The 25,450-nt window shown below is 40.2% G+C and overlaps 3 protein-coding genes across 11 annotated transcripts; 2 read left to right on the top strand and 1 right to left on the bottom strand.

The window, feature by feature from the left end:
- The first annotated feature begins 7,336 nt into the window (after nt 1–7,336).
- Nucleotides 7,337–13,638, top strand: CLPP6 (CLP protease proteolytic subunit 6). Of its 2 annotated transcripts, none has more exons than XM_078574285.1 (9): nt 7,337–7,532; nt 7,622–7,662; nt 7,826–7,895; nt 12,568–12,772; nt 12,835–12,900; nt 12,989–13,129; nt 13,205–13,258; nt 13,339–13,431; nt 13,503–13,638. In XM_078574285.1, exons 1-9 carry the CDS (start codon nt 7,474–7,476, stop codon nt 13,548–13,550), a joined length of 777 nt encoding a protein of 258 aa, XP_078430411.1. In that variant the 5' UTR covers nt 7,337–7,473; the 3' UTR covers nt 13,551–13,638. The 2 variants fall into 2 exon arrangements, with proteins under 2 accessions (XP_078430411.1, XP_078430410.1); XM_078574284.1 differs by having other exon boundaries at nt 7,802–7,895.
- A 551-nt stretch (nt 13,639–14,189) lies between these two features.
- LEW1 (Undecaprenyl pyrophosphate synthetase family protein) lies at nt 14,190–18,644 on the bottom strand. 8 transcript variants are annotated; one of them, XM_078574294.1, is made up of 11 exons: nt 18,302–18,644; nt 18,131–18,223; nt 17,735–17,766; nt 17,457–17,617; nt 17,302–17,363; nt 17,054–17,213; nt 16,867–16,963; nt 16,618–16,700; nt 15,745–16,476; nt 14,941–15,300; nt 14,190–14,855 (listed from the first exon to the last, which is right to left on the bottom strand). In XM_078574294.1, the coding sequence occupies exons 2-9, from the start codon at nt 18,146–18,148 to the stop codon at nt 16,469–16,471; spliced, it is 621 nt and encodes a 206-aa protein (XP_078430420.1). In that variant the 5' UTR covers nt 18,149–18,223; nt 18,302–18,644; the 3' UTR covers nt 14,190–14,855; nt 14,941–15,300; nt 15,745–16,468. The 8 variants fall into 8 exon arrangements, with proteins under 8 accessions (XP_078430420.1, XP_078430418.1, XP_078430417.1 ...); XM_078574292.1 differs by having other exon boundaries at nt 14,190–14,636; nt 14,750–14,855; nt 17,457–17,766; nt 18,302–18,640; XM_078574291.1 differs by having other exon boundaries at nt 14,190–14,586; nt 14,750–14,855; nt 17,457–17,766; nt 18,302–18,640.
- PBRP (plant-specific TFIIB-related protein) lies at nt 14,701–16,442 on the top strand. The gene is made up of 2 exons (XM_078574283.1): nt 14,701–15,306; nt 15,777–16,442. Exons 1-2 carry the CDS (start codon nt 14,701–14,703, stop codon nt 16,329–16,331), a joined length of 1,161 nt encoding a protein of 386 aa, XP_078430409.1. The 3' UTR covers nt 16,332–16,442.
- Nucleotides 18,645–25,450: the final 6,806 nt, after the last annotated feature.

The raw sequence follows: 25,450 nt of genomic DNA, 5'->3' as shown, positions 1-25,450 counted from the left end.
ACGTGTGATGCTTATAATGAAGTCCATGAATACATACATGATCGGGCTTAGTGAGTTATGATGAAATCGTAATACCTAGATCACTAGTTTTTAAGCATGTGTTATAAATATTCATATTGGAGAGATACTCGAGAAGGACATTGAAGTATCCGGATAGAATAATGCTATCTAGCCTTACTCATATAATGAGTATGGGCGGTTTCATAGAAATTGATATGGAGACACTAACGATAGATAGTGGGTGATCTAGTGAAAAGAGTTCTCTAAATTGATCCACACGAATCCCTTTATGGTATTATACCAAACTGTCAATCAGGTAGAGTCATGTCATGGTTGTGTAAGTTGTCCTGATATCGGACGTCATCGGGGACGTCGTTCGGTCAACACCGAGTATGATGGCTTGGTACCGATAAGGGCTGATGGTATCGAACATCAATGGTGTCGTCGTCTGACGGGTAACCCTGACAGGTCAATGTAACTACAATGCAAATGTGAATGTCCTATGTGTCGTACGTGCAGGCTCCAACTCGAGAGAGGCGCCGAGCTCCAAGCTTGGACGAGCTCCAAGCAACGGATTCTACTCGTAGGGCTCGCACATAACGCACAGTCTCGAATATTCCGGTAGACACTCAAAATTGTTCGTAGTTTTCTCTCAAACCTCTCTCACCTACCTAGCCCGAGTGCGGTGGAGTCAAGACAAAGTTATACTGCAAAGGTTAAATAAATGAGCGACGGGAGGGGACAACATACCTCGTCGTCAATATGGCTTGTCCTATAGGGAGTCGTCGACGGTTGTGTCGGTCAGAGCGGGTGTGATGGAGAGGCGTCTGAGAGCAACGGTGGCTTGATGAGCAATGGGTGATGCCGGAGCTATTGGTAAAGGTCGAAGGAGAGGAGACGAGGAGCTACCCACGATGGTGACGGAGTTCAAGCAACTCTGTCGGCCCTGTCTTGGCGAACATAGAATAGTTGATCTGAGCAGGTTGTCAATAGGTATGAACAGTAACGATCATTCACCCATGGTTTGGAAGTCCTAGTAGTGCAGATTAACCGATGGCGAGTCTAGCCGTCTGGTACCAGCAGCTCTCAATTCACAACCCCAAGTCAACGAATTCACAATCAGGTTGGTTACCGATCACTAGAGTCCGACCAGGCCTAAATCCCCAATCGACCGATCTCCCAACCATAAGAGATTCCCAACGAACTGATTAATTGGCCGAAGGAAAATCACAGATTGGAAGAAACCACGATCAGGTAAGACTCCTTGTTGATTTGATTGCCGTCAGAGTCCACGGTAGAAGAAATTTCATGATCACGCGGGGATTCTGACCAGGTGAATTTCCAAACCGGCTGGTCCTGACCAGATAAATTACCGACCAAGTTGAGCTCCGGCCAAGAAAGATAGTCCACAGTTGATGGGTTCCCGTTCAGAAAATTTCACGCTGTTGAATTCCCGCTCAGAAAAATGACGGCCGGTCAAATTCCAGACGATGGCGATACTAGGCCACTATTCGAATTCCTGGAAGCACAAACCTGGAATTTCACTCCTTGGGAATCCTCAGGCCAAGGGCAGAGATCCAGTTGGGATCTCAATTTGCCAGAAGACGCAAATCGGGGCGATGAGTTTGCCCGTTGACCGGCAGAGGCTGGAAGGGTAGCCAAATTTGCGGTGGTTGGACGAGGTTTCTTTCCCAGTAGAGGGATCCGAGGTAAAAGACTGGTGAGGGGAAGAAGGGGTAGGGGAAGGTTGGTATAACCCCTATCTCCCTTACCTCCGTCAGCAGATCTCCTTCCTGACGCCTTCAGCAATCTCCTCTCTTTTCCCTTTGTTGATTTTCTCTTGATGGAGGGGGTGAGACCAAGAAATTAACAAAACGATTCTTCTTACTTCATGGTCTGCCTCTTAGGGTGCCCCCCCTCTTCCCTTATAAAGGGGGAAGGAGATGTGCCTTTAAGTGGGTCAATAAGGATGAAAGGGTCCATTAGGGGGCCTTTATATAATGAGCCAACTCATTACAAAATAAAGGGGAAAAGTGAAATAACAAAGGAAAAGGGGAAAAGGCTAGAGGCCCCCTGCCTCCCGTGACGATGAAAACGCGGGGACGAGACGCGTCGCGGTGCGACGAAAAATAGGATGACGAATATGGAAAACATGAGACACGACTAGGAAAACGACGAAAATCAAAATGGGATAATCGAGCACCTCTTCACCCGGCTTTCGATGACGGTGGCCGGCGGCACGGAGGATGTCGTTGGTGATCCTTGATGGCGTGCGCCATCATGTCCTTAGACATGAGACACCAAAGACGTCATGTGGATGTACAACTTTAATTTGGTTGTGAACTACAACTCTCTTATAAGGGGATTCTAAAAGTCTCAGTTTGGGTGCATTAAGAAGTTCACGAAGATGATTGAGTGGTCAAGGAGGGATTGACCACCCTCAGGTATAGTAGATATATCAAGGGAGATTATGATTAGCCAAAGTTGTGAAATATCAAAGAAGAGTTCTTCAATAATTTTGTAGCGCATCATTACTAGGTTGACCTTTTAGGGTTTGACAATTGACCATACCTTCAGTCATTCGAGGAGCATCAACTGCATGAGGGACTATGCTTACATGGTAACCGATGATGAACAAGTTCCATGAGTGAGTAGATACACACTCCTTTGTATCTTTTTGAGTGCGAGGTGTAGCTTGGGAACCCACATGTTGGAGACTCAACCTATCGATAGAATTAAATCAATAAGACTTTAATTAATCCATAGTGATATAGTTAATTAATTTGGAAGGCTAATAAAGGTTATTGGCCATTGGAATCATTGACTAGATTGATAAATGTGACGAGAGTGTCACACACAAATATTATTTTGGATGTCAAATCTTATACTTAAAGTTTGGGGGATTTATGAAAAATACCTAATATAAATAAGGAAAGGCCTTGAACTAAATTCGCCTAGGACAAAATTTTTCACTCTTCTTAGCTCCTCTCCACTCTTGATGTGATTGAAATGGCAGTACGATGATGAAGGAAGTTGAACGGAGCTTGTCAAGACAAAGGAGGAGATTCTACGTGTAATAGACTAGGTGGATATGTCTAGAGGTTGCATACATGAGCAGCTTGACTCGTCTTGCTTGAGGATCTAAGAAATCATGGATGCAATGCATGCGCAAGTGATTCGTTTCAATATTTTGTTGATGCCAATACAATTCCATTTAAGTCTCACACAGCAAATCATTTTGAGATCTTCATCTAGATCAAGGCATCCAGAACCCAACATCTATCTAATTTAAACAAATCTCTTGGGCTTCTCCGACACCCTTCTCAAAACTTAACATGGATGGATGTGCTAAGGGAAACCCATGCCTAGTAGGATAGACTATCCCTCATACGCCATGAGAAGTTTTATCTTTGTTTTTTTCCAAAATCTTATGTAATAAAAATTAACACTAAGTAATAGATACACACCATTTCCCAAGTTTAGATTCATATAAATAACAAAATGACGATGGCATTTTTCTTAAATATGCTTTTTCGACTGAGTTAAAAAGGTTGAACACCGAATGGATGGTAATATCCAACTATTAACCATTCATGACATAAAATATAAATGCCAAGATATTTTGACTCATTGCATGCTCTTCCATGTGAGGCCCAGAAAAGTTTTAGTATGGAAAACTGGGACTCTCTACAATGAGATGGCATTGAGAAGTCTTTTTAGATCCCCCAAATGATGGAGAAGTTAATGGATCACCAGAATTGATGCACACTCATATGATCATCAGGATTATTTAGTCCCATGCAATTTTATCATATCAGGGTGCTGTATCTCTTCGTGCAGAAAGTGACTCATACTCTCTCTGTCTATGTATATATTTTTAAAAATGTTTCACATTGATATGAATGTGGTATTACAGTGTATAAAATACCTTTTGGGAAAACCTTGGAAATGGGAGTGTAGAATGAGATGGGCCTTTTACATGAAATGTGTTCATTTTATTCAGTGTCCCCTGAGTCCCAATAGTAGTCATAATGGTGAATGTCTACCCTGAGCCACATGTATTATGAGGAAAGTAGATTTAAAATTACCGTTACAAATTCTAAGAACCGCAAATTCATGTAAAACAATGAACCGCAAATTGTAAGAATTACAATCAATTGTTTAGGTTTATCAATCAATTGTTTCTAAGAACTGCAAATTCTAGAGACAATGAACCATTATCATCATGAGTAGCCAATGGTTAAATAAATTCCTCTAGAAGTTTTTGGAATACATAAGTGGTGGTTTTTAGAAATTGAAATATGGGTCATTGACTTATGATGTCTTTATTATTATATATGAATATTCAGCATAAATGAACATCCATAATTGAGTGATTAAACCATGGTCATAATGGTATTACTTAAAGCTAAACATTGATAAACCGTGGAAACATTTGAGGACAACATCATTATTTTTAGTGAATAAATTAATCTTTTTTCATGGAATGTGTTGAGTTAGTGCCTACTTTACTTTGGATTTCAAATATATTTGACATTTGGCAAAAGGGTGAATAGGCAAACCTGAGAACTTGGATCTGAAACTTTTCACATGAATTTTGGATCAATGAAATTAATTTAGAAAGTTTATTTTCCAGTCAACGATCATATATTAACTACATGTAATATACTTACTATAATTTATAATCTTAAATTTTTCAGATTGTATATCGCTTCACAAAATTTCTCTTTCTCTTTTCTTCTGTAACTCTCTCTCTCCTTTCTTCTGTACCTCTCTCTCTCTTCTTTCTTCTGTACCCCTCTTTCCCTCTCTCTCTATCTCTCTCCCTCTCTCTCTATCTATCTCTCTCTCTCTCTCTCTTCTCTTATATACCTCTATCAATATATCTCTTCTATAAATCTCTCCTCTTTTATGCCTCTGTCTAAATCTCTCTCCTCTATGTTTCTCTCTCTCTCTTCTATACTCTCTCTTTTCTTCGATACTTCTCTCTGGATCTCTCTTCTTGTATACTTCTCTCCCAATCTCTCTCTTCTATGCCTCTCTCTCAATCTCTCTCTTCTATGCCTCTCTCACAATCTCTCTTTTATGCCTCTCTCTCAATCTCTCTCTTTTATCCCTCTCTCACAATCTCTCTCCTATGCCTCTCTCAATATCTCTCTTCTATTCCTAGCTCTCAATCTCTCTCCTTCTATAAATTTTCTATATATATCTCTCTCTTCTTATATTTGTCTTGATAACATGCAAATAGGAGTTAAATAAGTGTTAATTTCATCATATTTTTGGGCTTTTAATGATAAAAACATTAATTTTAACACATGTTATCATGATTTTAGGTTAAAAGAATAATTTCCTTGAATCTCAAGTTAAATAATATGTTTGATAAATAATTAGATCAATATATACATTTTAAAGGTTTTTAAGAACGAATTTTAAAAGAAATTAAATGTTTAATTGACAATTTCTATAAATAAAAAGAATTAACCAATAAAAAGGCATTTTAGAAATTAACAAAACTCTTTTATCACATTAATAAACATTTTCTGTGATTTATTCCAGTTTTTCTTCAATCAAAAATGTTTTTTTATTTAAACTGGCCCTTATTGGGCCAGTTTTGGCGCTCACCGGGGCGTTACATCGCGTAGGGCGTACAAGACAACCGCGGACGAGTCAGCGCGCGGATTGGTGCCTTCGGTGCACAACATGGACATATGCAGCACCGTGTGTGTCGTGCACCATACGCAGCCACACACTGACCAATCGCGTGCGGCTTAACTCGCTGCGTACAACACAGTGAGCTAAGCACATGCACATCGCCGGGCGGGTTTTCTACTGTGCAAAGTGCACGCATGTAGTGCGGTGCGCACGGAGGAAAACCCGTACACAGCACTAGAACGACGAATGACGCTGCATTGTGTGCCATGCGTACAATGCGAAAAAAAAGAAAACTAATAACGGAATCAGAAGAAGCTGTCCTTCCGATTTTGCGGCGATAAAAGGGGGAAACGAAGAATTGGAGATCTGTTCTTGATTTGAAGCTCAAGGAAAGACAGCCCAGATCCCTTGAAGTCTCAAGAATCCACCAGGAGTGATTCGGAACTCAATTTTGGCAGCAATTTTGCAGATCCTTCGCCGCAATTCTTCCCTAAATTCAAGCAAAAATCAGGGGAAAATTGGGTGTTCGTTGCGCGGAATCAGCCCGTACTGATTCTCTGATAATCTTTGGTACCTCTATGCCTATTTTTCATGCATTTTACAATTGAATTATTGTTCAATTTTCTCAATTTCGTAATTCCGTTCACGTTCGCTGTTTTTGCCAAATCTCCATTTTAATCACCTTAATTCATAAAATTTACCTTGTTTTTAATTCACTTAGCATCCCTTTGTTCTCAATTAACAATTTTGAATTATATTCATCCCTTAAATCATCCAATTTAATCTCGTGTTTCTTAAATTAGCAAATCGTGAATCGTATTCACGATTTGCTAATTTAGGACATCTTTACAATTTTGAATCAATTAGGATAAAATAAAAATATAATAAAAATCTTCTTAACATTCTAAATCCGTGAGAAATAAATCAAATAAAAATGCAAAACAATAGAAAATATTACCTTAGGGTTTCTATTCCATAAGAAATTTGGTTCAATCCTTAAGAAAAGATTGGTAATAAATCAATTAGGATTTACTATCTTTTCTCTACCATTTCTAATTAACTAAAAAACTCAAAAAAAACATTATTCAAGCTGAATTAAGTATTTGTGTTAAATAAATGAGCAAAAGTATGATTAACGAGAACCTATTGATCTAGATTTTAATGAAGCTTGCATCATAAAAATCTAAGATCAATCGAATACTTAAACAGTCTAGTAAGGGATTAGTTAGTAATTCTTATTAAGAATTTCTAACTAATCATAAAATCTGTTAAAATCTGAGTAAAAAAAATTATATCTGTTAAAACCTAGAGTGCTAATCCCTAATCCGATGAAAATTGAATTTCCTTATCGCCTCCGTAGGGTTCGAACCCTGACTTAAACACTAAGGGACAAATAAATTTATTGATTAAGTTCAGAAAACCCTTAAATAACGATATATAAACAGGCATTTTTTAACTTATCACATCTCTCCCAATCTCTCTCCTCTCTCTCTCTCTCTCTTCTATATATAATTAATTATATATATGTATCTTGTTCCTCTCTCTCTCATATATATAATTATATATATATATATCTCTTGTTCCTCTCTCTCTCTCTCTCTTCTATATATAATTAATTATATATCTCTTGTTCCTCTCTCTCTTCTATATATAATTAATTATATGTATATACAAGATTTCCTCTCTCTTAAGGGGGATATCATCGCTTCGGTGCTGAACTGCTGATTGCAGAAGGCCCCCGGTGTGTTCTTCCCGTCCACCCGGCCATCTCTTCCACTTCTCTCGCCATCGCTTCGGTTCTTGCCGGCGATTCTCAGCGCCATGTCTTCCATGGCTGTATCCGCCCATTTGGGTCTCCCTTCCTCTTCGGCTTCTATTCGGTATGGCAGCGGGTGCTCTTGGGCTTATCTCAAGTTTCTATTTTTCTCTCTTCATCTGCTTACATTTCTGAATTCCACTCTCTCGGCAGTTCAACGAAGCTGATTGGAACCTTTTCTCCGAGTCCCCGAGGTACCCTTTACGCCGTCTCCGTTTTTTTTTTGAGGTTTTCCTGCAGATATCGATGTTCGCTGACAAATAGATTGCAATGTTTCTTCACGTCAGTAATTTAATCTTTAAAAGCTTGGATTCCTTTAATTTGCATCTATAGCTGGTTTTTTTCTCCAAAAATTAGGTTTGCCGCGGGAATCCTTCGGTGTATCTCTAAGGACCGAGGTACGTCGTCAACACCAAAATGATTCAGTGTAAGGCCCTTTTCTTAGTCTCTGGATTAATATTCACGTCAAGAAATATGTCTATTGGAATACTTTACTGGCCTACTGCTTCTTAGATCGATTTCTTTAATATTTTGGCTTAGTTAGTGATTGTTCTTCAATAAATAGTGTTATAACTGTTCCATCATAATTTTCCCCGATAAACGAGGTATAATGTTGAAGGAAATCTCGCCTCCTCGTCGGATTTCCTTTTTCATTGTTTCCTTCAATCGATGGAATTCTTCTTACTTAATCTGATTTTTTTAGATTAATCAGATGCAATTATGTGAATGTCGCAGAGGAGAGTCACTCTTTAAGGAGAAGATGAAAACTATTTGGTCGAAGGCTGTGCTTAATAGCTCAAGGATGTAATTAATGAACGCCATAAGACCTTTTTATTTCAAAAAAATATTTTCATCTAATTTTTTATTCTATTGCCTTTTATGTTGAAGCCTTTATTAGTTTTGTTTTATATGTCCTAATTCGGCCAACATGATGGGATTGGTCTTAGGGGTTTAAGCAGGAGGCCATTTTTGAATGATGTAGCTTTCTTTTCATTACTGTGATTTCTGATTCACCTTAGTCCTCCCTCTCACTGCCAGCCACCCGCCCTGTTAGGGTTTGGCACAACCCTGACAACAAAATACAAAAAAGTTAAAGAAATCGTATTCCTCTCAACCAGTTATATACTGGCTTATACAAACCAGGCTTAGGCCCGTCTAACTTAAGTCATTTATTTCACACTTGGGAAATACGTGACTCAGAAAACATAGTGTGCCACTTTTAGCCCGTGGCCCAATTATGGTGGACATTTCAAAAATAAATAGAATTAACTTAAAAAAAGTTCCATAAGGATATCATCCTCGTACACAGTGAGTACTGTCAGACCACCCAAGGGACTAGGTTTACTAAAGAGAGTATGATCTCCGTTCCTCTGCTTTACCAGATTTTTTCATTGCATTGTTGAGTAGACCAATCCACACTCTTGATGAGTGTGTAAGACCATACAAGGCTCCTTTTAGACAACATACAACATCTGGTTGGTCTGCAAGTTGACACCCTGGAGGAACTGACATTTACACATCCTCTTCAAGATCTTCATGCAGAAATTCATTCTTCACAACGAGCTGGAGAATGTACCAGCCACATTTGGCAAGTAACAGAATCATAACTGCGTTAAATTTGGCCTCTGGTTTAACTTTTTCAAAATAATCAATGCCATGAGCCTTGCTTTATAACTTTCTAGTGCCCCATCTGGGTATATACGCCCATTGGCACCCCACCAATTCTTCTCCAGGGCAAGCGCCTCTTCATCCATGCCTTTCTTCCACTCCTCTCTGCCAAATACTTTTTCAATGCTCCTTGAAATAGCCATCTCACTCAAGGTACTTAAGAAACTCTTGAACTGAAGACTCAGTCTCCCATATGATACATAATTACTGATTGGATACTGCCTCTGACTTCTGTCACTTCTCACCCTTTTACGTAGGGCAATAAGCCAGTGTAGATCTTCCTCGGGCTGAGCCGAATAGGAATTCTCTACGCCTTCATGTTGAGTCATATGATTATCACCATCACTGGTAGAGATTCCAATACCAGTGTTAGACTGATTCTTATGTACTTAGGGACCAGAAGATGGATCCCCCACTGGTAGGTGCATTTGCATGGGCTTCAACATGTCCAACCGTGGTTCAGGTTGTATAAATATAGCTCATTTGCAGGGTGTTAAGTTCGACCTGGTTGATCTTAAGATGACTTCGGCTCGTTTTCAGTCCCATTTTCCAAAGAAATTGTTGTCTGGAGGCCCTAAGGTTTGATCGTAGCCAAGAATCATCTCCTTCAGTTTGTTCTCTTAGACTCCCCATGGGTTCCTCAAAAACATCTCCTGTTCCTCAAAAGTCTCATTTACAGTTGTGTAAAATTTCCATGTAGCAGGGTGGAAACACCTGCAGCCTTCCTGTGTGCCCAAGTAGCCCATGAACGCGTGCCTAAGTGCTATGGGATCAAGCTTATCAGACTCCACATGCAGATAGGCCACAAATCCAAAAACCCTGGATGTCAACCTGGGAGACATGAGTCTAAGTGGTTAATTGGACTTTGAAAACCCAATGTCTTTGTGGGAGTTTGATTGATGAGGTGCGCTGCTGTATGTACTGCCTCTCCCTGGTATGTCTTCAACATCTTGGATTGAAATATAAATGCCCTGTTTGTTGCTAGAATGCAGCTGATTCTCCGGAGTATTGACACATGAAGACTCCTTGGTATTTTCAGCCCAGAATTGCTTGATCTTCATTACAAAATGACCACTGATTATATCACAAAACTGTGATATAGTCTGAGACACCTCTGCCTTCTATTTCAATAAATATAACCATGTTACTCGTGTAAAATCATCCACAAAAATCACAAACAACCTGCATCCTGAGAGACTCATAACAGGACATGGTCCCCACAACTCATTGTGTATGTGATCAAATGAATTTAAACACCCTTCATTCAAATATGTAAAAGACAAATGTCTTTGCTTAGCTAACTGACAGGCTTTACGCTATAACTTTTTGATATTTGGTTCACCAAAAAAAGACAGAAATGTCCTTAGTTGTTCAAATAGAGGCTGATCTATGTGCCTATGGACCAACAAAATCATGTCTCCAGTCGTTCCACCCATCTTCACAGACAAGAGGCACTTCGTGGACCAATTATCCAGAAGCAGCAGGCTGCCCTCCCTTCTAAAGGAAGTACTCCTCCCAAATTGTCATATAAAAAGCAATCATGATTGTCAAGTGCAAATCGTCACCCCGTATTGCAGACTAACTTTTTTGGGGATAAGAGATGTATCCCCAAGTGCGTCACATGGAGTACTCCTTGCAATCTCCCAATGTTCTTTAATTTTGCCTCACCTAGTCCTGCAACGGATAGTAGTCCACCAGCTGTAATTACCTCGTGCAGCTCACTAATAGGTGAGTATTTGAAGAAACAATTTCTTTCGGGACATATGATCGGTTGTACCAGAGTACACAATCCACCGAATCTGTTAAAACTCACAAGAATTTGTGGCCTCACTTGACTTCGCCAGTGATGTAGAAATCAGCAGGCCCCGGGTTTGGTTGACTTGCTCCTTCGATTTAACCAATTCGTCTGATTTTCCTAGAACCTTCTCATCTTCCATTTTCCCCTCGTTACTAGATTATTCACCTGGGTTTGCTTCCTGGGAGATAGCTAATAATGCTTTCTTCAGTTGATTCTGGTTTTTGGTGGCCAAACTCCTGCAGGCCTCCCTAGTGTATCTTCTCCCTTTCAAATAAGGATACTGAAGAGCCTCTCTCAGGTCCTGAGACTTGAGTTCCCTCCAATTAAGATCTGTTTGACCAATATTCGCCTTGAGCTGGCTGGGTCTCACATCTCTGTTAGAAATACACGGGAATTGTTCATAGGTACTCCTGGCATCAGCCTGAGGCGGTCCTCTTCCATTTGGTAGATACACCACAGTTGTTTTGCACTATACTTGGGAATCTTATTCCAGAACTCCTTGACAGTATCCACTTATAAGAAGTCTGATATGAACGAATGTGGTTCTTATCATAAACAATGATGAGAAAGGGAGGTCTGGCTCTTGGACGTTGCCGAGGGGAGGATGACAAAAGGGAGATCTGTGTAGTGGAAGTCACCAAAGGAGATGATAATCAATGGGATGGAGGACGTCTGCGGAGTCCTCGCTTCAGAATAACTCTTCAGTTAGAGTCTAAAATCCTGCCCTCCAAGGAGGGCGACATCTGTAAAGGGGCATATGAGAAGGGAATAAAAGATAAGAATGCCCTTGGTGGGCTTAGGATACTAGAGAGGTCGTATCAAAATCCCTCATCATGTCAGGGATCATAGCGCCAAATATCCACCGCGGGATTAGAGCCTCATTTGCTTTCCAAGTCTTATACCCGGGGATCTCATTTGGGATCTGGTTCTTCGATCAAGTGATCTTGCAGTCTTTAACTCGACCATTTTGCTCCATTCAAACAGTCTAACCACAGTCTAAACCCTGGCTCAGCTGAGTTTCAGGGGGCAGTCTAGCTGTAGTGCAGAACATCGCCCGGCTGCAGTCCAGCCAGTGGGCCAGTGCAAGTCCAAGTCACAGACCAGGTGTCGCCCAGCCCTTAAGGTCCTGCTGAGATTCCGCTAGGGGTCCAACCGTGGATCAACCCTGACTGAGCCCATCAGGTCCAATAATAAAATATATAAGACATACCTAAATGCGAACTCAGCTAAGGTTCAAGCTTCTGCTGACATAGAGTAATGATGTCGTCCCATTGAGAGTGGGACATAGTTAAACACGTTTATTGGATAAATAAAGTTATAAATATCCATAGAATATACGTTATTAAGAATCTCTTGATCATTTCCCTCTCTTTTCTCGATCCTTTTACTCTTGTTCATTTTGTTTGATTGATTGTTGATTCCTCTAAATTTCCTTCAGGTATCGTATCAGTTGGCTCATTTATAAGTTGGCCTTCTCGTCTTACCCTTTCTACCTTAAATATCTCTTAATTGGAAGACATACACCTGTGAAATAATTGAAAGATAAAGTAGGGGATTATGTATTTATACTCCTGAAATCGTTCAGTCTGTGCATTGAAGTTCCGATTCTTGGCGTGTGAAATATGATGTGTAGGTATAGTAACGTTATCGAAGCAAAAAAAGGGAACCCTCCTGTTATGCCATCCATCATGACACCCGGAGGACCGTTGGATCTTTCATCTGTTCTATTTCGCAACCGCATCATCTTCATAGGGCAACCAATCAACTCTCAAGTGGCCCAGCGCGTCATTTCACAGCTTGTAACGTTGGCAGCTATTGATGAGGATGCTGACATTATGGTATGATCTCCTAAATATGTCTCTTAAAGTGCCCAAAATAAAGAATGCATGATAATTTTCAGATGTATCTGAATTGCCCTGGAGGGAGCACCTACTCTATCTTGGGAATTTACGACTGTATGTCATGGGTAAGGATATCTTTTCATTTTTTTTATAAAACAGGGTGAAATTATTTTTGTTCAGAATCAGAATATTTGAATTGCTTCGGCGTTGCAGATAAAACCCAAGGTGGGCACTGTATGTTTCGGGATGGCGGCCAGCCAGGGAGCTATTCTTCTTGCTGGAGGGGAGAAAGGAATGCGCTATGCGATGCCGAACGCCCGCATTATGATTCACCAGCCACAAAGCGGCTGCGGGGTTCTTCCCATACGTTAATTATTTCTCTATTCCTTTTTTTATAAAAATTGGAGCTAAAATTCCTCTTTTTTTCAGGGTCATGTGGAGGACGTCAGGCGACAAGTCAACGAGGCCGTGCAATCTCGCCATGTAATCAATCCTCTTATGCCGTCTTCTTTAAAGAGTATAAATAATTGCGAATAAGTAAACCAACTTGGACATGTTTGCAGAAAATTGACAGGATGTATGCCGCTTTCACCGGTCAGCCATTGGAGATAGTTCAGCAGTATACTGAGAGGGATAGGTTCTTCTCTGCTGCCGAGGTACCTTAATGCCAGCCCAGGTAATAATGCATATACACAGCTTCAATCTCAACTGTTCATCCCACTTGCAGGCGCTGGAGTTTGGGCTGATCGACGGCGTACTAGAGACTGAGTACTGATCAAGTCAGGAAGAAGTAAGTGGAAGAATGTATTTCTCCTATTGGTGTAACTGGTAATTTTTCTCAGATATTAAAATTCTTCAAATGATTCATGTCTCAATTTTGCTTAGGCCTAAAACTCCCCAATCTGTCATTGTGTTATCTGTTTCTTCCATTTGGCATTTCCTTCTCACCTCCCAACTCGCTACTGCTGCCGCCGTTGCACTCTTGTTCTTCTGGCCTGCTGCCTCCTACCTTTCTACTCTTTATGCTGTTCCGTCCATCTCATTCAAACCCATTTCATCCTGTTCCTTTCTGCCCTTACATTTCCCTTTTACCCTGTTTTCCTTTCAAGCCTTGTCAATAACAGTAATTATGTTATAGAAGCGATAAATCTGTAAGACACATAATAAGCTCAGCAGATTACACTTTTTTTATCATTAATAGTCTAATTTAGTTCCAACAAATTCAGGCCGTAATAAGCAGTGGGTGGTTAGGATTTATGCCCAAGGGTGTTAGAGTTTAAAATAATAAATTTAACATATTCCACCTTTTAGTTACTAGTCTCATTTAGTTGCAATAACTGCCCCACTAAACTCCCGAAGGAGTGTACAACTCGTCCACAAGTAAAAAATAAACGAGGAGACGAAGATAATGATGATGCCAATGTAAAAGGACAACATATTTCCCCAGTAATTTCACCAGTTTTTTTTTAATTGATTTCACAATCCCCCAAGAATTGCGAACGGGGTCGCCCCCATTCTGAAGAAAATAAACGAGGAGACGTTGATCAATGATGCCAATGTAAAAGGACAACATTTTTCCCCAATAATTTCCCCAGTCTTTTAAAAAAAAAAAAACATGATTCCACAATCCCCCAAGAATTCCGAACTGGGTGGCCCCCATTCTCAAGAAAATAAACGAGTAAGACGACGATGATCACGATGATGCCAATGTAAAAGGACAACATATTTCCCTTGTTTATTTTTTAAAAAACATGATTCTAACCTGCTCCAGGGTTCGATGAAGATAATGATGATTATGCAACCTCTCTAACCTGCTCCAGGGTTCGATGAAGATAATGATGATTATGCAACCTCTCTAAACCTGCTCTAGGGTTTTATAAAAAAGACGAAACTAGAGAGAGAACGAAAGGGAATAGAGAGAGAGAATGCAGTGCCCTTTCTGCAAGGGAACGCAGGGGCGGTCGAGGAACACACCTTGGGGGCGGTGGGTGACCGAGTGCGGCTCGTGCGGCAGGATCGTCGAGGAGCGCCACGTCCACGACCACCCGCTCTTCCTCCTCCGCGCCCACGACAAGCCTCTCTGCATCGTCACCCCCGACCACGTCAATTCCCCCAAACCACCCCCAAATCAAGAACAAGAACAAGCCAACGAAGAAGAAGAAGACCCGTTCGAGCCGGCCGGGTTCATCACCGCCTTCTCGACCTGGTCGCTCGAGCCGGCCCCGCTCTTCGCACGGACCGCGACCGCCTTCTCCGGCCACCTGGCCGAGCTCGAGCGAGCCCTCTTCTCCTCCACCGCCCCCCACGACTCCTCCGGCCCGCTGGTCTCCCTCGACCTCCTCCGCGCCTACCTCCAGATCACCGACGTGTCCTCCATCCTCACCGTCGATCGCGACATCGTCGACCACGCCTTCCAGCTCTTCCGCGACTGCTCCTCCTCCGCCTGCCTCCGCAACCGCAACATCGAAGCCCTCGCCACCGCCGCCCTCGTCCAAGCCATCCGCGAAGCCCAGGAGCCTAGAACCCTGCAGGTAAACCAAAAACCTTCAAAATCTTCAATTTTTCAACAAACCCGTCAAATAAAATTGAACAAAAAATCTTAAAAACCCAGTTGCAGTTCCTCCACAATCTTCAATTTTTTTAACAAACCCATCAAAGAACTTTGAAAAAAAATGTAAAACACCCAGTTGCATTTCCTCCAAAATCTTCAATTTTTCAACAAACCCATCAAAGAAAATTTTTAAAAACCTGAAACCCAGTTGCCTTTCCTCCAAAATCTTCAATTTTTCAACAAACCCATCAAATAAAATTGAAAAAAAATTCTAAAAAACCCAATTGCATTTCCTCCAAAATCTTCAATTTTTCAACAAACCCATCAAAGAAAATTAAAAAAAACCTGAAACCCAGTTGCATTTCCTCCAAAATCTTCATTCTTTCGACAAACCCATCAAAGAAAATAAAAAAAAAACCTGAAACCCAGTTGCATTTTCTCCACATCCAGGAGATCTCCGCCGCGGCTAACCTCCCCCAGAAGGAAATCGGAAAGTACATCAAAGTCTTGGGCGAGTCTCTGCATTTAAGCCAGCCCATTAACAGCAACTCCATCGCCGTTCATATGCCGAGATTCTGCAGCCTTCTCCAGCTGAACAAGTCTGCACAGGAACTCGCCGCCCACATCGGCGAAGTGGTGATCAACAAGTGCTTCTGCACTCGCCGGAATCCGATCAGCATCTCGGCCGCGGCCATCTATTTGGCTTGTCAGCTCGAGGACAAGAGAAAAACCCAGGCGGAGATTTGCAAGGTGACGGGGCTTACAGAGGTGACCTTGCGCAAGGTTTACAAGGAGCTGCTGGAGAACTGGGACGACTTGCTGCCTCCTAATTACACACCCGCCGTGCCGCCTGAGAAGGCCTTCCCCATGACCGCCATCAGCTCTGGGCGATTCCTCGTTAGAGGAGACCCCCATGAACAAGAACGAGATAGGCCGAAGCCCAGAGGGAAGGAACCGGAAAGCTGCCGCCTTTTCCCCTCCAATTCTAGATCTTTCCATCTCTAGAAGCGATTTTGTCATTTCCAAAGGTTTAGGAGTTCTGGGTTTGGGTGTATAGTAATGTCATGATAGTTTAAGTAGGTTGGAAATGTTATGATCCCTTGAGGCTTCTGCGTCTCCGCCGGATCTCTAGTGCTCAGTTCTCACGAACCTTTGGAAAATCAGAGCAAGCGTGTGTTAAAATTAAAGAACGAGTGAAGACATCTTGAGAAATATTTTCGACGGGGGACGCCATTAAAAGATTTGTTTTGTGGTCGAGAGAGAGAAATAGTGAAAGAGGAAAAACGGGTACCGTAGTTCTGGTCTTTTTTGGATAGATCGTGGATTGCTTTGATGAGTGCCCCAGGCTTCAACGACTTCAATGCTCCCATGTGTCTGCGTTTTGGAGATATTTGAGCAACACTGAAGAAACTCAAAACAATTGCAACTCCAATGGAGCAGAGTAAATTCATTTTTTGAAGAGTAAATTCAGTTTGAATTAGGGAGCATCTTTAAGCATTCTGGGAGTTATTTTTTTGCAAAGCGGAGGAATGCCACTTACACAATCTCAGTGTATCGCATTCTCCATGCCGGAAAGCCTAAATGGCACCTTACTGGGGCAAACACCAGAAGAAGCTCCGGTTCCGGTCCATCACCGCCTTTGAGAAATAAGACAATATCAGTTCTTACAAAATTAAGTAAGATGATGGAAAAAGAAAACGACAAAAAGAAATGGAATACTGACTCACCCACTCGTCTCAAAGCATCAGATATATCAGATTCTGAGAGGGTCAGCGCTTCAGTTTCTCTCAATAGATCGTCGTCTTCTAGGTATTTCGAGCAGATGAAGCTCGCCGCCTTCGCCAAAGCTTCTTTCCCATCGGCGTAAGACAAAACTTCCAGAGACATCTTATTATGATGAGGAGAATGCAACCGAGATGAGTATTCTATGCACAAGTGAAAGAAGTTCAAACAATTGGTTTAAATTAAGACCAACCCAGGAAAGCGACGCTGAATCGAGCCCCTTCTTCAGGCTGGATTCGGATCTCTTCAAAACGCCTAAAAATGACAGATTGAAACACATCAGAAGTTGAATCAGTCGTCTAATTCACAATAAAGATCAGACTTTATGATTTTTCTGAAAAGGCTTACCGTCCATGTCATATAGGATGACATTCCTAATACCCATGTTTGCGAACAACTCCAAAAGATTTCTAATTCGGAAGGTATCTACAGCTTCTTCGCTGTCTACAACAATGGCCAGATATTTGATTTTATGCAATGGGAGGGCCCTGTACTTGTTCATAAGACCCCTTGAGATGAAAAAACAACGCAGAAGTTGAACCAAATGCACCCCTAAGTGCTGTATGGTGACGAGAAACTGAAGAAAAAGCCAGAAAAGGCCCAGCATCATTCTCCAAACATCAAACCTGTGGAGCCTGTGCAATTGAACCTTCGCCATCTGTTGATAGAATAAAATCGCATTATTACGGCCAAGTGGAGGCCAAATTAAGAAACGCTCGAGAGCACTGCGGCAAAGAGAACACGAATTAAGACGCGGAACTAGTTCTTTGCGCGAATTATGGAGTTTTCTTTCACCAGATCGTTTGAAATACGTATCTCGTGCAATCTCTTTTCAAAATCAATGCGTTAACGGCAGAAAGCCTCGGACAAAGAAGAGTTCGCGGCATGAATCAAAAAATGAACACTGAAATGTGATTGAGGAAGATTTCTATAACAGCCGCGCCGTAATTCACACAGAAGCAACCGAGAAAAATGAAAAAAAAAGAAAAAATACTCAAAGGCAGGGATTGAAAAGCACTCACGGAGACCAGTTCTCGCATGCTGCCGGACAAACGATTTAAAAATTCAAATCAATAACTGGAATAGCATCTCCCGATCAATCCGGCGCTACTTTTCTGCAGTAAACAAGAGCATTGACGAAATTAATGAAGAATCATAACGAAAAGCGGCGAAGAAGCAGATCATGAACACACTCTTGCATGCAAACTCAGTCCCTGACCACATTTTCCGCTCCTCCGGCAGCGATCTCCAGACCTGAGACGGGCCTCGCTCTGTTCATGGCGACGAATCTCCCATCGCAAGCAGCCAAACCAAATTAACCTCATTAGCCGCTAGGTTCTGGATTGTTCCAGGCCCAATTATTTAATGGGCCGCATAACCCATTATTACATCCTGTCTCTTTCCGTCCCGTCCCGTCAACGTCAGAGAACAGGAGAGGAGACAGGACAGAACTTGTGTGTCACAGACTCACAGTCATAGCCCTCTCTCTCTCTCTCTCTCTCTCTCTCTCTCTCTCTCTCTCTCTCTCTCCCTCCCTCTCTCTCTCTCCCTCCCTCTCTCTCTCTCTCTCTCTCTCTCTCTCTCTCTCTCTCTCTCTCTCTCTCTCTCTCCCCCCATCTCCTGTGTGCCACAGTCAGAGCTGCTCTTCCTGTTGCCAGCCACTGTTGCCAGAGTTTCCAGAGTTATCATCGTCATTATAGCCATCGTTCTTGCCGAAGCCACCAAAGTTGAGGCCGTGAAGAATCAGAAATATTTTCTGAAGTTCTTTATATAATTATTGTTGTAAATATTCACATAATTGTTTATCTGACAGTATATGTGAATCATGCGATGCTTGTATGTAATTATTTTTAAAGTGTACACTGTAATTATTTTATGAGTTAATACAATCAATTATACCTTTGATGACTTTGTGCGGGGGTGTCATGTGAGGGGAGGGACCAATGATGGTGTGGAGGGAGGGACAGGAAGTTAGGAATTTTGGGCCTCTCTGAACTTGATTATTCAGCAGAATATCAAATCAAAGAATGATCTGAAAACCAAAAACATCACCCTTCTGTGGACCAAATATCTGATTTCTTGGTTCCTCAATTGAGTCTCTTCAATGCGCAAAGATATTAAGACTCTAAAAGTATCCGTGTGATCTTCACAACGCTTGATCTTCTTACCTTATGACGAACTCTACAACTAGAAATATAATTGCCTCTCCATCAGGTCTCCATTATAAGCAATCCTAAAGGAAGATGAGAGAAGAAAGAGCAGGGCCACTCAATCTAACTTGAATGGGTATCAAATGAGAGTGGCCCCTTCTATTTATACTATGTGAGAATTTTTTCAAAAAAGTCTTTAGGAAAATTTCATAAAAGTCCCCAAACTTAATACATAACAACCAGTATCCAAAAACCTTTTGCATATGATCCTTTAGGACTATGTATTAGTCTAGCTAAAAATTTTAATGACCCAATAACCTTTATTGAAATATTTTTTTTCGGATCACAAATAAATTAATTAATCAAAGATTAATTCAGCCCAATTAAGTGATTAAGTTATCAACTCGTCGAGTGACAAATTACATCTTGTACCCTTGGAAAATACAAAGTAGTATTCCAACTCTCTCATGGAACCTTCACCTTCATTGATTACCGTGTATGTATTATCCCTCATCCACATAAGACTTCTGAATTACTTAGGGATGATTAACTGTGAAGCCCTCTTTATTCATTCTAGTTAGTGTTAAAGCATGGAAAGATCATTGGTGAATACCTTCTCTTATAATTCCACTACTCTGGCTAGGGATTTTACTACATCTTCCTTGTGTCAATCTTCTCTAATACCGAGGGCAGATGATCCCATCTTGATCACACATAATCACCTTCATGGACTTTTTATTGCATCCAAGCTAAGGCAATTTGGAATCCCTGATCAGAGATGCATAGATGTAGTCAAAACACGACTTTATATCCACAAGGCGTGTTTGTTATATCAAGTTTAAGAATTAATTACACAAGTATGATATAAATCAATTTTATTGAAAATATGTCCTCAATGTCTCCACTCTAATGGTTATGAGATTGGCTATACTCATCATATGAGTGGGACTAGAAGCTTATATTATTTCTAGACATTTTGATGTCCTTTTGCAATATCCTTTCAAGTGAATGTTTAGAACACATATTTAAATAGTAACCATCACAATATTATGATCTCATCATAATTCACTAAGTCATTGTGTCTATTCAAGAACTTCAATTATAAGCATCACAAGTGCATTATAACGAATATGAATTTCATCAATGAATATATAATGAGATATATAATGTGAGATTGGTTTTCATGCCACTTATATTTCACACAGAGACGGGTTTAAAGATGGGATGGCACAGAGGACTGATGATGTTGTTGTGGGTTGAGGGTTGGTAACACCTATTGGAATTCGATATCTGTGTAGCATGGGAATGAGTCATTTTTTATTCAATAATCTATTGGTTGATATTTCAACTCCGATGATACCTGTGATTTTCAATATTTTTACTTCTCTTTCAGGTATATTAGACGGTATGGGTTGGATTTCATTAATGATGACATGTACATTGAGTTGTGTTAAGCATCATTGTCAAATTATATTTAAGCAACCCTCTCATTTCATCATTTGTATGTCTTATATATGATGTGGGGAAGGGGAAAATATAAAAGCATTTGATAGAGATTAGAGGGGAAAATGGTCTCTCTTACTTTTTCTTGAAAAAATTAACATTTTAATGAATAGATTGATGAGGTCTAAGAAGGGTCGAAGAACTACTTCTCACAACATCTACAATTTGACGGTGGTATGATCCATGATGATTTCAAGAGAAGTGGTTGTGAATAAAACTCCATCCCTGACATGTACTGCCTGAGAAGATTGACGAGATAGATTCTCAAGGGAATTAAGGAAATTATATCCCAGTCCACATGTCTCACGTACTCACCATGGATCATTGACATTAATGTGGGATTCCACATCATGTGGAAGTATGCAATTGAAAGTGATAAGGACTGCCCCACAAAAATTTTGTGGGGTCATAAAGGGGACGCAGATTTGATATAAAATGTTCCCAAGAAGTACTTGATAGTTAATGCACACGAAGCCTATTTGGCATCATTGTTAATATGGAGATAGTTGGTGATTACAATATGAGACTGATTACAATATGAAACATCATGGAGAAGTTCATTATCAAGAATTTGTGCACAATTGTCCTCTATGTTCTAGAGGTTTTTTGGGCTGAAATTGGACAACCCAATTTCTCCTCTCCATTTTCCCATCATTGTCTTAGAAAGTCTATCAATTTTCATGTGGTATGTTTCTTTCATTGCACGCAATACCTCTCTGTAATGGGCTGATAATGCTGTTACTCGTGAAAGAGCTATGGATGGTGAAAGAGAATTTTCTCAATGAATAGACATGTTGCATGAGCTGCCTATGATTTGGACATCATTTTCCAAGCTACCTTGAGGTCACTACATGTCGTAGTGAGAGTATCTTCCCATTGGGTTGCAAAGAGCTCTGCATTATGTAATGGAGATGATGAACATACCAACGCGACATCCATTGCTTGGATGGCATTATAAGATTGAGATGATGCATGCCAATGTAGTGGTTCAATATTTTGGACTTATATTGGGGGGATGTTTTCGCCCAATTGAGGGCCTTGGTCACATATTTCGGAGCATTGACTCAATGATAGGCAATCAAATAATCATAAATAGATCCCCATTGTGATGTTCAACATGGTGGAAAAATACACACAACCTGTCGAATTATGCACTATAGAAGTGAGAGGCCATTAATTTGATGGTATCTCAAATCTAGGCGATGAAAAATGAAAAGAAGTCCTTTAAACATGATGATGATAACAAATAACCATAGGAACACCATAGTTTCATTCTTAACCTTTTCAACAAGGAGTCATCCTAATATCCTATCATCAAAGCAATTCATAGTCATGTGTGATGACTACCCCTTTCCAATATGTAGATGTAGCAAAAAGTGTCCATGAAGAATAATATTGGCTAGCCAACTTCATGAATGAGGTCCCCTTAGGGAGAGGGGACAATAAGTCCCCTCTCCAACTAAAAGAATTGGAAACTTACCTCCAAGCTTCAAAGAGTAAGGACAGCGGGTCAGAACTGGGATGGTGGGACACATTAGCATGCAGACTTGCCCTACACTTTTTTCACTTGCAGAGTTTCTTTCTATACGTGGAACAAGCATCTAGTCAAGGGCTTATTCTCTAACAAGCATGAGGTCGCCTCATTCAAAAGAGAGCACCAACTTAAATAAATCATTGAGCTTCTTGTCACTGTGAACGATGTTGAGAATGCACTACTTCATGATGATGTTGGTTACAAGGGGGTATCTGAAAACAATGAGTAGTGTGAGGTAATTATTATCATATCTTATTTTTACCCTGCCCTGTGCAGCTTATTTTTTTGATGGAACAATTTGTGACTTACACTTTCACAAAGAAGGGAGCCTTATAAGGGGGGTTATGAATCCAAATTGATGTGCGAAATCCTACATACTTCAAGGCTATTTTGAGATCATTTTTTTATAATATCATCATTCTAAGATAAAATTATGATTTTAAATAATTTATAGGCCCAAAAGTTATCATTTAAATATATTTTTACTTTATGAATTTTAATGGATTTAACTATTATCTCAAGTTGGTTGATTTACATGTTACAATGAAAATTTTGAATATGTAACTAAAACCGGAGAAGAAGAAAAAAAATTGGGTCAAGCGCCTATGACTGAGCCAGATAGGTGATGAAATCAATTTTAGGTGTTTTAAATAGACTTATGTTGTGATTTGACTGCAATGTAATGCATTTATATGCCTCACTTAGTAAGGTGTGTAAGCAAGGTTCAATCATTAGGGAGCCTAGGTAGTGAGGCTGTGTGATTTCTAAGTGATGAGAGAGAAATATTTATGAATATAGGAAGGTGATTTTAGGTGAGAGATGAGAAATAGTGGAAAGATGAGAGGATGTCAGAGAATATGGAGATAGAAATATTGTATAATTGGGCATAAGAGGTTGTATTTTTAGTATTTTTTTAAGGGATTTTGGTTATTGAAATGAGGAATCAAAAAGAAACATTGGGATAAGAGATATGAGAGTGATCCTTGGATGTTTTTGTAACGAGATGATTAAATCAAACTAAACTAAGAAGCAAAAAAAATCTAATGTAAGAATGGAAGAATAAACAATCCCGAAAAGGGTCTGAATCTTCACACAAGCCTTGTTGTTACATGCCTATTTTTGGGGCGAGGGTGATGCTAGACTCACTACAAGTGCATTCACCAATGCCAATATGATCTTATGTGTGTGACCCTCTAGGCTCATGTATCATTCTAGTTAATTACTGTAGTGGTCCAATAACAATAATTGACCAACCTTGTTAATTAACTATATCAACATAAGATTAATTAACTAAGGAGAGATTTAACCCAAAAGATAGGTTAGGTTTCTAACCTATGTGGTGCCAAGCTGCACCTCTTGCTCTAGAAGATACCGAGTAGTGTTTGAAAACCTCATTGAAACTTTACCATCATCGGTTACCGTAAATATGTAATCCATCATCCTTGTGAGACTCTCAATTGACTTAGGATATGATTGGTTGTCAAATCCTAATCTGTCATTGATAAGTCCAAATTTAACGGGTTTTATGTCGTTGTTTTGATTCAGACTTAGCCAACAATATTTATGAAAATTTCCACTTAAATACTCTATAATTAATATAGGGCAAGTAAGGGGTCGATCCACGGAGAGGCAGAAATTTAATTTCAGAATTCTTTCTCAAGCTTGGGATGAAGAAAACGATTTTAAACGTGAAAAATACTATATATTTTTTTTAGATTAAGAGTTGTTTCTAGATTTGTTGGTAATTTTCAGAATTCCCTATGTTTTTAATAAAGCCAAAGTACAAGGAGAAACACAAAATTCAAATTTCTAAACTAATTTTTTTATTTTATCTTAGCAAATTAATCAGAAATAAATATTTTTAGAATTTTCTGGGATTAATTCACATATAAAACACAACTATTAGCATTAAAAATGAGAAATAGAGATTTTTTTTTGAAATGTTTTAGGTGTTAAAATGACTTTAAATAGCTTATATTAATTTTCTAGATTTTTTTCAAATTTTTTCGGATTTTTTAACGTAGAAAACAATTTTTTCCGATTTTGTAATTAATTTTAAATATGAGAAATGTGAAATTTACCTACTCCGGCGATCGCCGGAGCGGCGGCGGCGGAGCGGCGGTGGCGGCGGCGGCGGAGCGGCAAAATGGGCCGGCGGGCCTGGATTGGCCCGTAGAGGGCTGGCCTCCTTAGTGGGTCAGCCCACTAAGGTTAGCCCAATTTGGCTAAGTCAAGACTTAGCCAAATTGGGCTTAAGCTTATTGCCAGGACTTAGCCGAATTTGGCTAAGTCCTGCACAGGACAACCCTGTGCCCTGCGGTCTTGTGCGCTGGCTGCGCGCGGACCGGCGGGCAGAGGGCGGTCTCTGCTGCACAGGCACTGCACGGCGCCGCACGGCGCCGCACGATGGCGGCTAGAGGACAAAAAATAAGTGCTTTGAGAGGATAAGAAATGATATTTCAATGCAATTTTTTTGGGATTCGAAGTAGGGAATGCAGGAGGATCTAGAGAGATAAAGGGAGAAATTTTATAGTGAGATACAAATGTTTCTAGAGAGATAAAAGGTCGAAATAAGAGGATAGAGAGAGAAAATGAAGAGATAGTGTAGAGAGAGTTTGAGAGGGAATTTGAAGGTGTAGATGAAGGAGTTTTTTTTTGAAATTTTTTGGTGATGAACTGTGGATATGGATGGACGTCTAGATAGATAAATAACAGATTCTAGAGAGATAAAGGGCCGAAATGAGGAGATAGAGAGAGAAAATTAAGAGAGAGTGTAGAAGGAGTTTGAGATAGAATTTGGATGAGCAAATGAAGAAGATTTTTTATGAAATTTTTAGGGGAGTAAATATGGATATAGATGAAGGTCTAGTGAGAGAAAAAACCTATTTTAGAGAGATAAAGTGGAGAAAATTAGTGTTTAGAGTGAGAAAGTGATGGATTTTAAGGGTAAATGGATGGGAAATGATGGAGAAGGTAGAAATCTAAGATACTAAAGCCTCAATGCAAGTTTATTGAGCCCTCAATGCTTCCTCTCAAGTATGGATCCTTATATTTTTCCAGGATCAGGCATTTTTCAATGCAAACAAGAGACGAGATTAAGAGAAAACTTCAATAAACTTACATTAAGCAGGTTGAACAAGCTGGATTCTGAAAAA

The sequence above is a fragment of the Wolffia australiana genome, chromosome 4 (genome assembly GCF_029677425.1).
Source record: "Wolffia australiana isolate 7733 chromosome 4, ASM2967742v1".
NCBI lineage: Eukaryota > Viridiplantae > Streptophyta > Magnoliopsida > Alismatales > Araceae > Wolffia > Wolffia australiana.
This window is presented reverse-complemented; position numbering and strand designations above follow the sequence as displayed.

What these genes read in the sequence shown, in the direction of transcription:
- CLPP6 (XM_078574284.1), top strand. Translation starts at nt 7,474, where the DNA reads ATGTCTTCCATGGCTGTATCCGCCCATTTGGGTCTCCCTTCCTCTTCG. An exon ending in CAACACCAAAATGATTCAGT is followed by an intron (nt 7,896 to 12,567) that starts GTAAGGCCCTTT and finishes TATGATGTGTAG; the next exon opens with GTATAGTAACGTTATCGAAG. An exon ending in AGCCACAAAGCGGCTGCGGG is followed by an intron (nt 13,130 to 13,204) that starts GTTCTTCCCATA and finishes TCTTTTTTTCAG; the next exon opens with GGTCATGTGGAGGACGTCAG.
- PBRP (XM_078574283.1), top strand. Translation starts at nt 14,701, where the DNA reads ATGCAGTGCCCTTTCTGCAAGGGAACGCAGGGGCGGTCGAGGAACACA. An exon ending in AGGAGCCTAGAACCCTGCAG is followed by an intron (nt 15,307 to 15,776) that starts GTAAACCAAAAA and finishes CTCCACATCCAG; the next exon opens with GAGATCTCCGCCGCGGCTAA.
- LEW1 (XM_078574293.1), bottom strand. An exon ending in ATTCAGCGTCGCTTTCCTGG is followed by an intron (nt 17,214 to 17,301) that starts GTTGGTCTTAAT and finishes CATCATAATAAG; the next exon opens with ATGTCTCTGGAAGTTTTGTC. An exon ending in TGATGCTTTGAGACGAGTGG is followed by an intron (nt 16,964 to 17,053) that starts GTGAGTCAGTAT and finishes TATTTCTCAAAG; the next exon opens with GCGGTGATGGACCGGAACCG.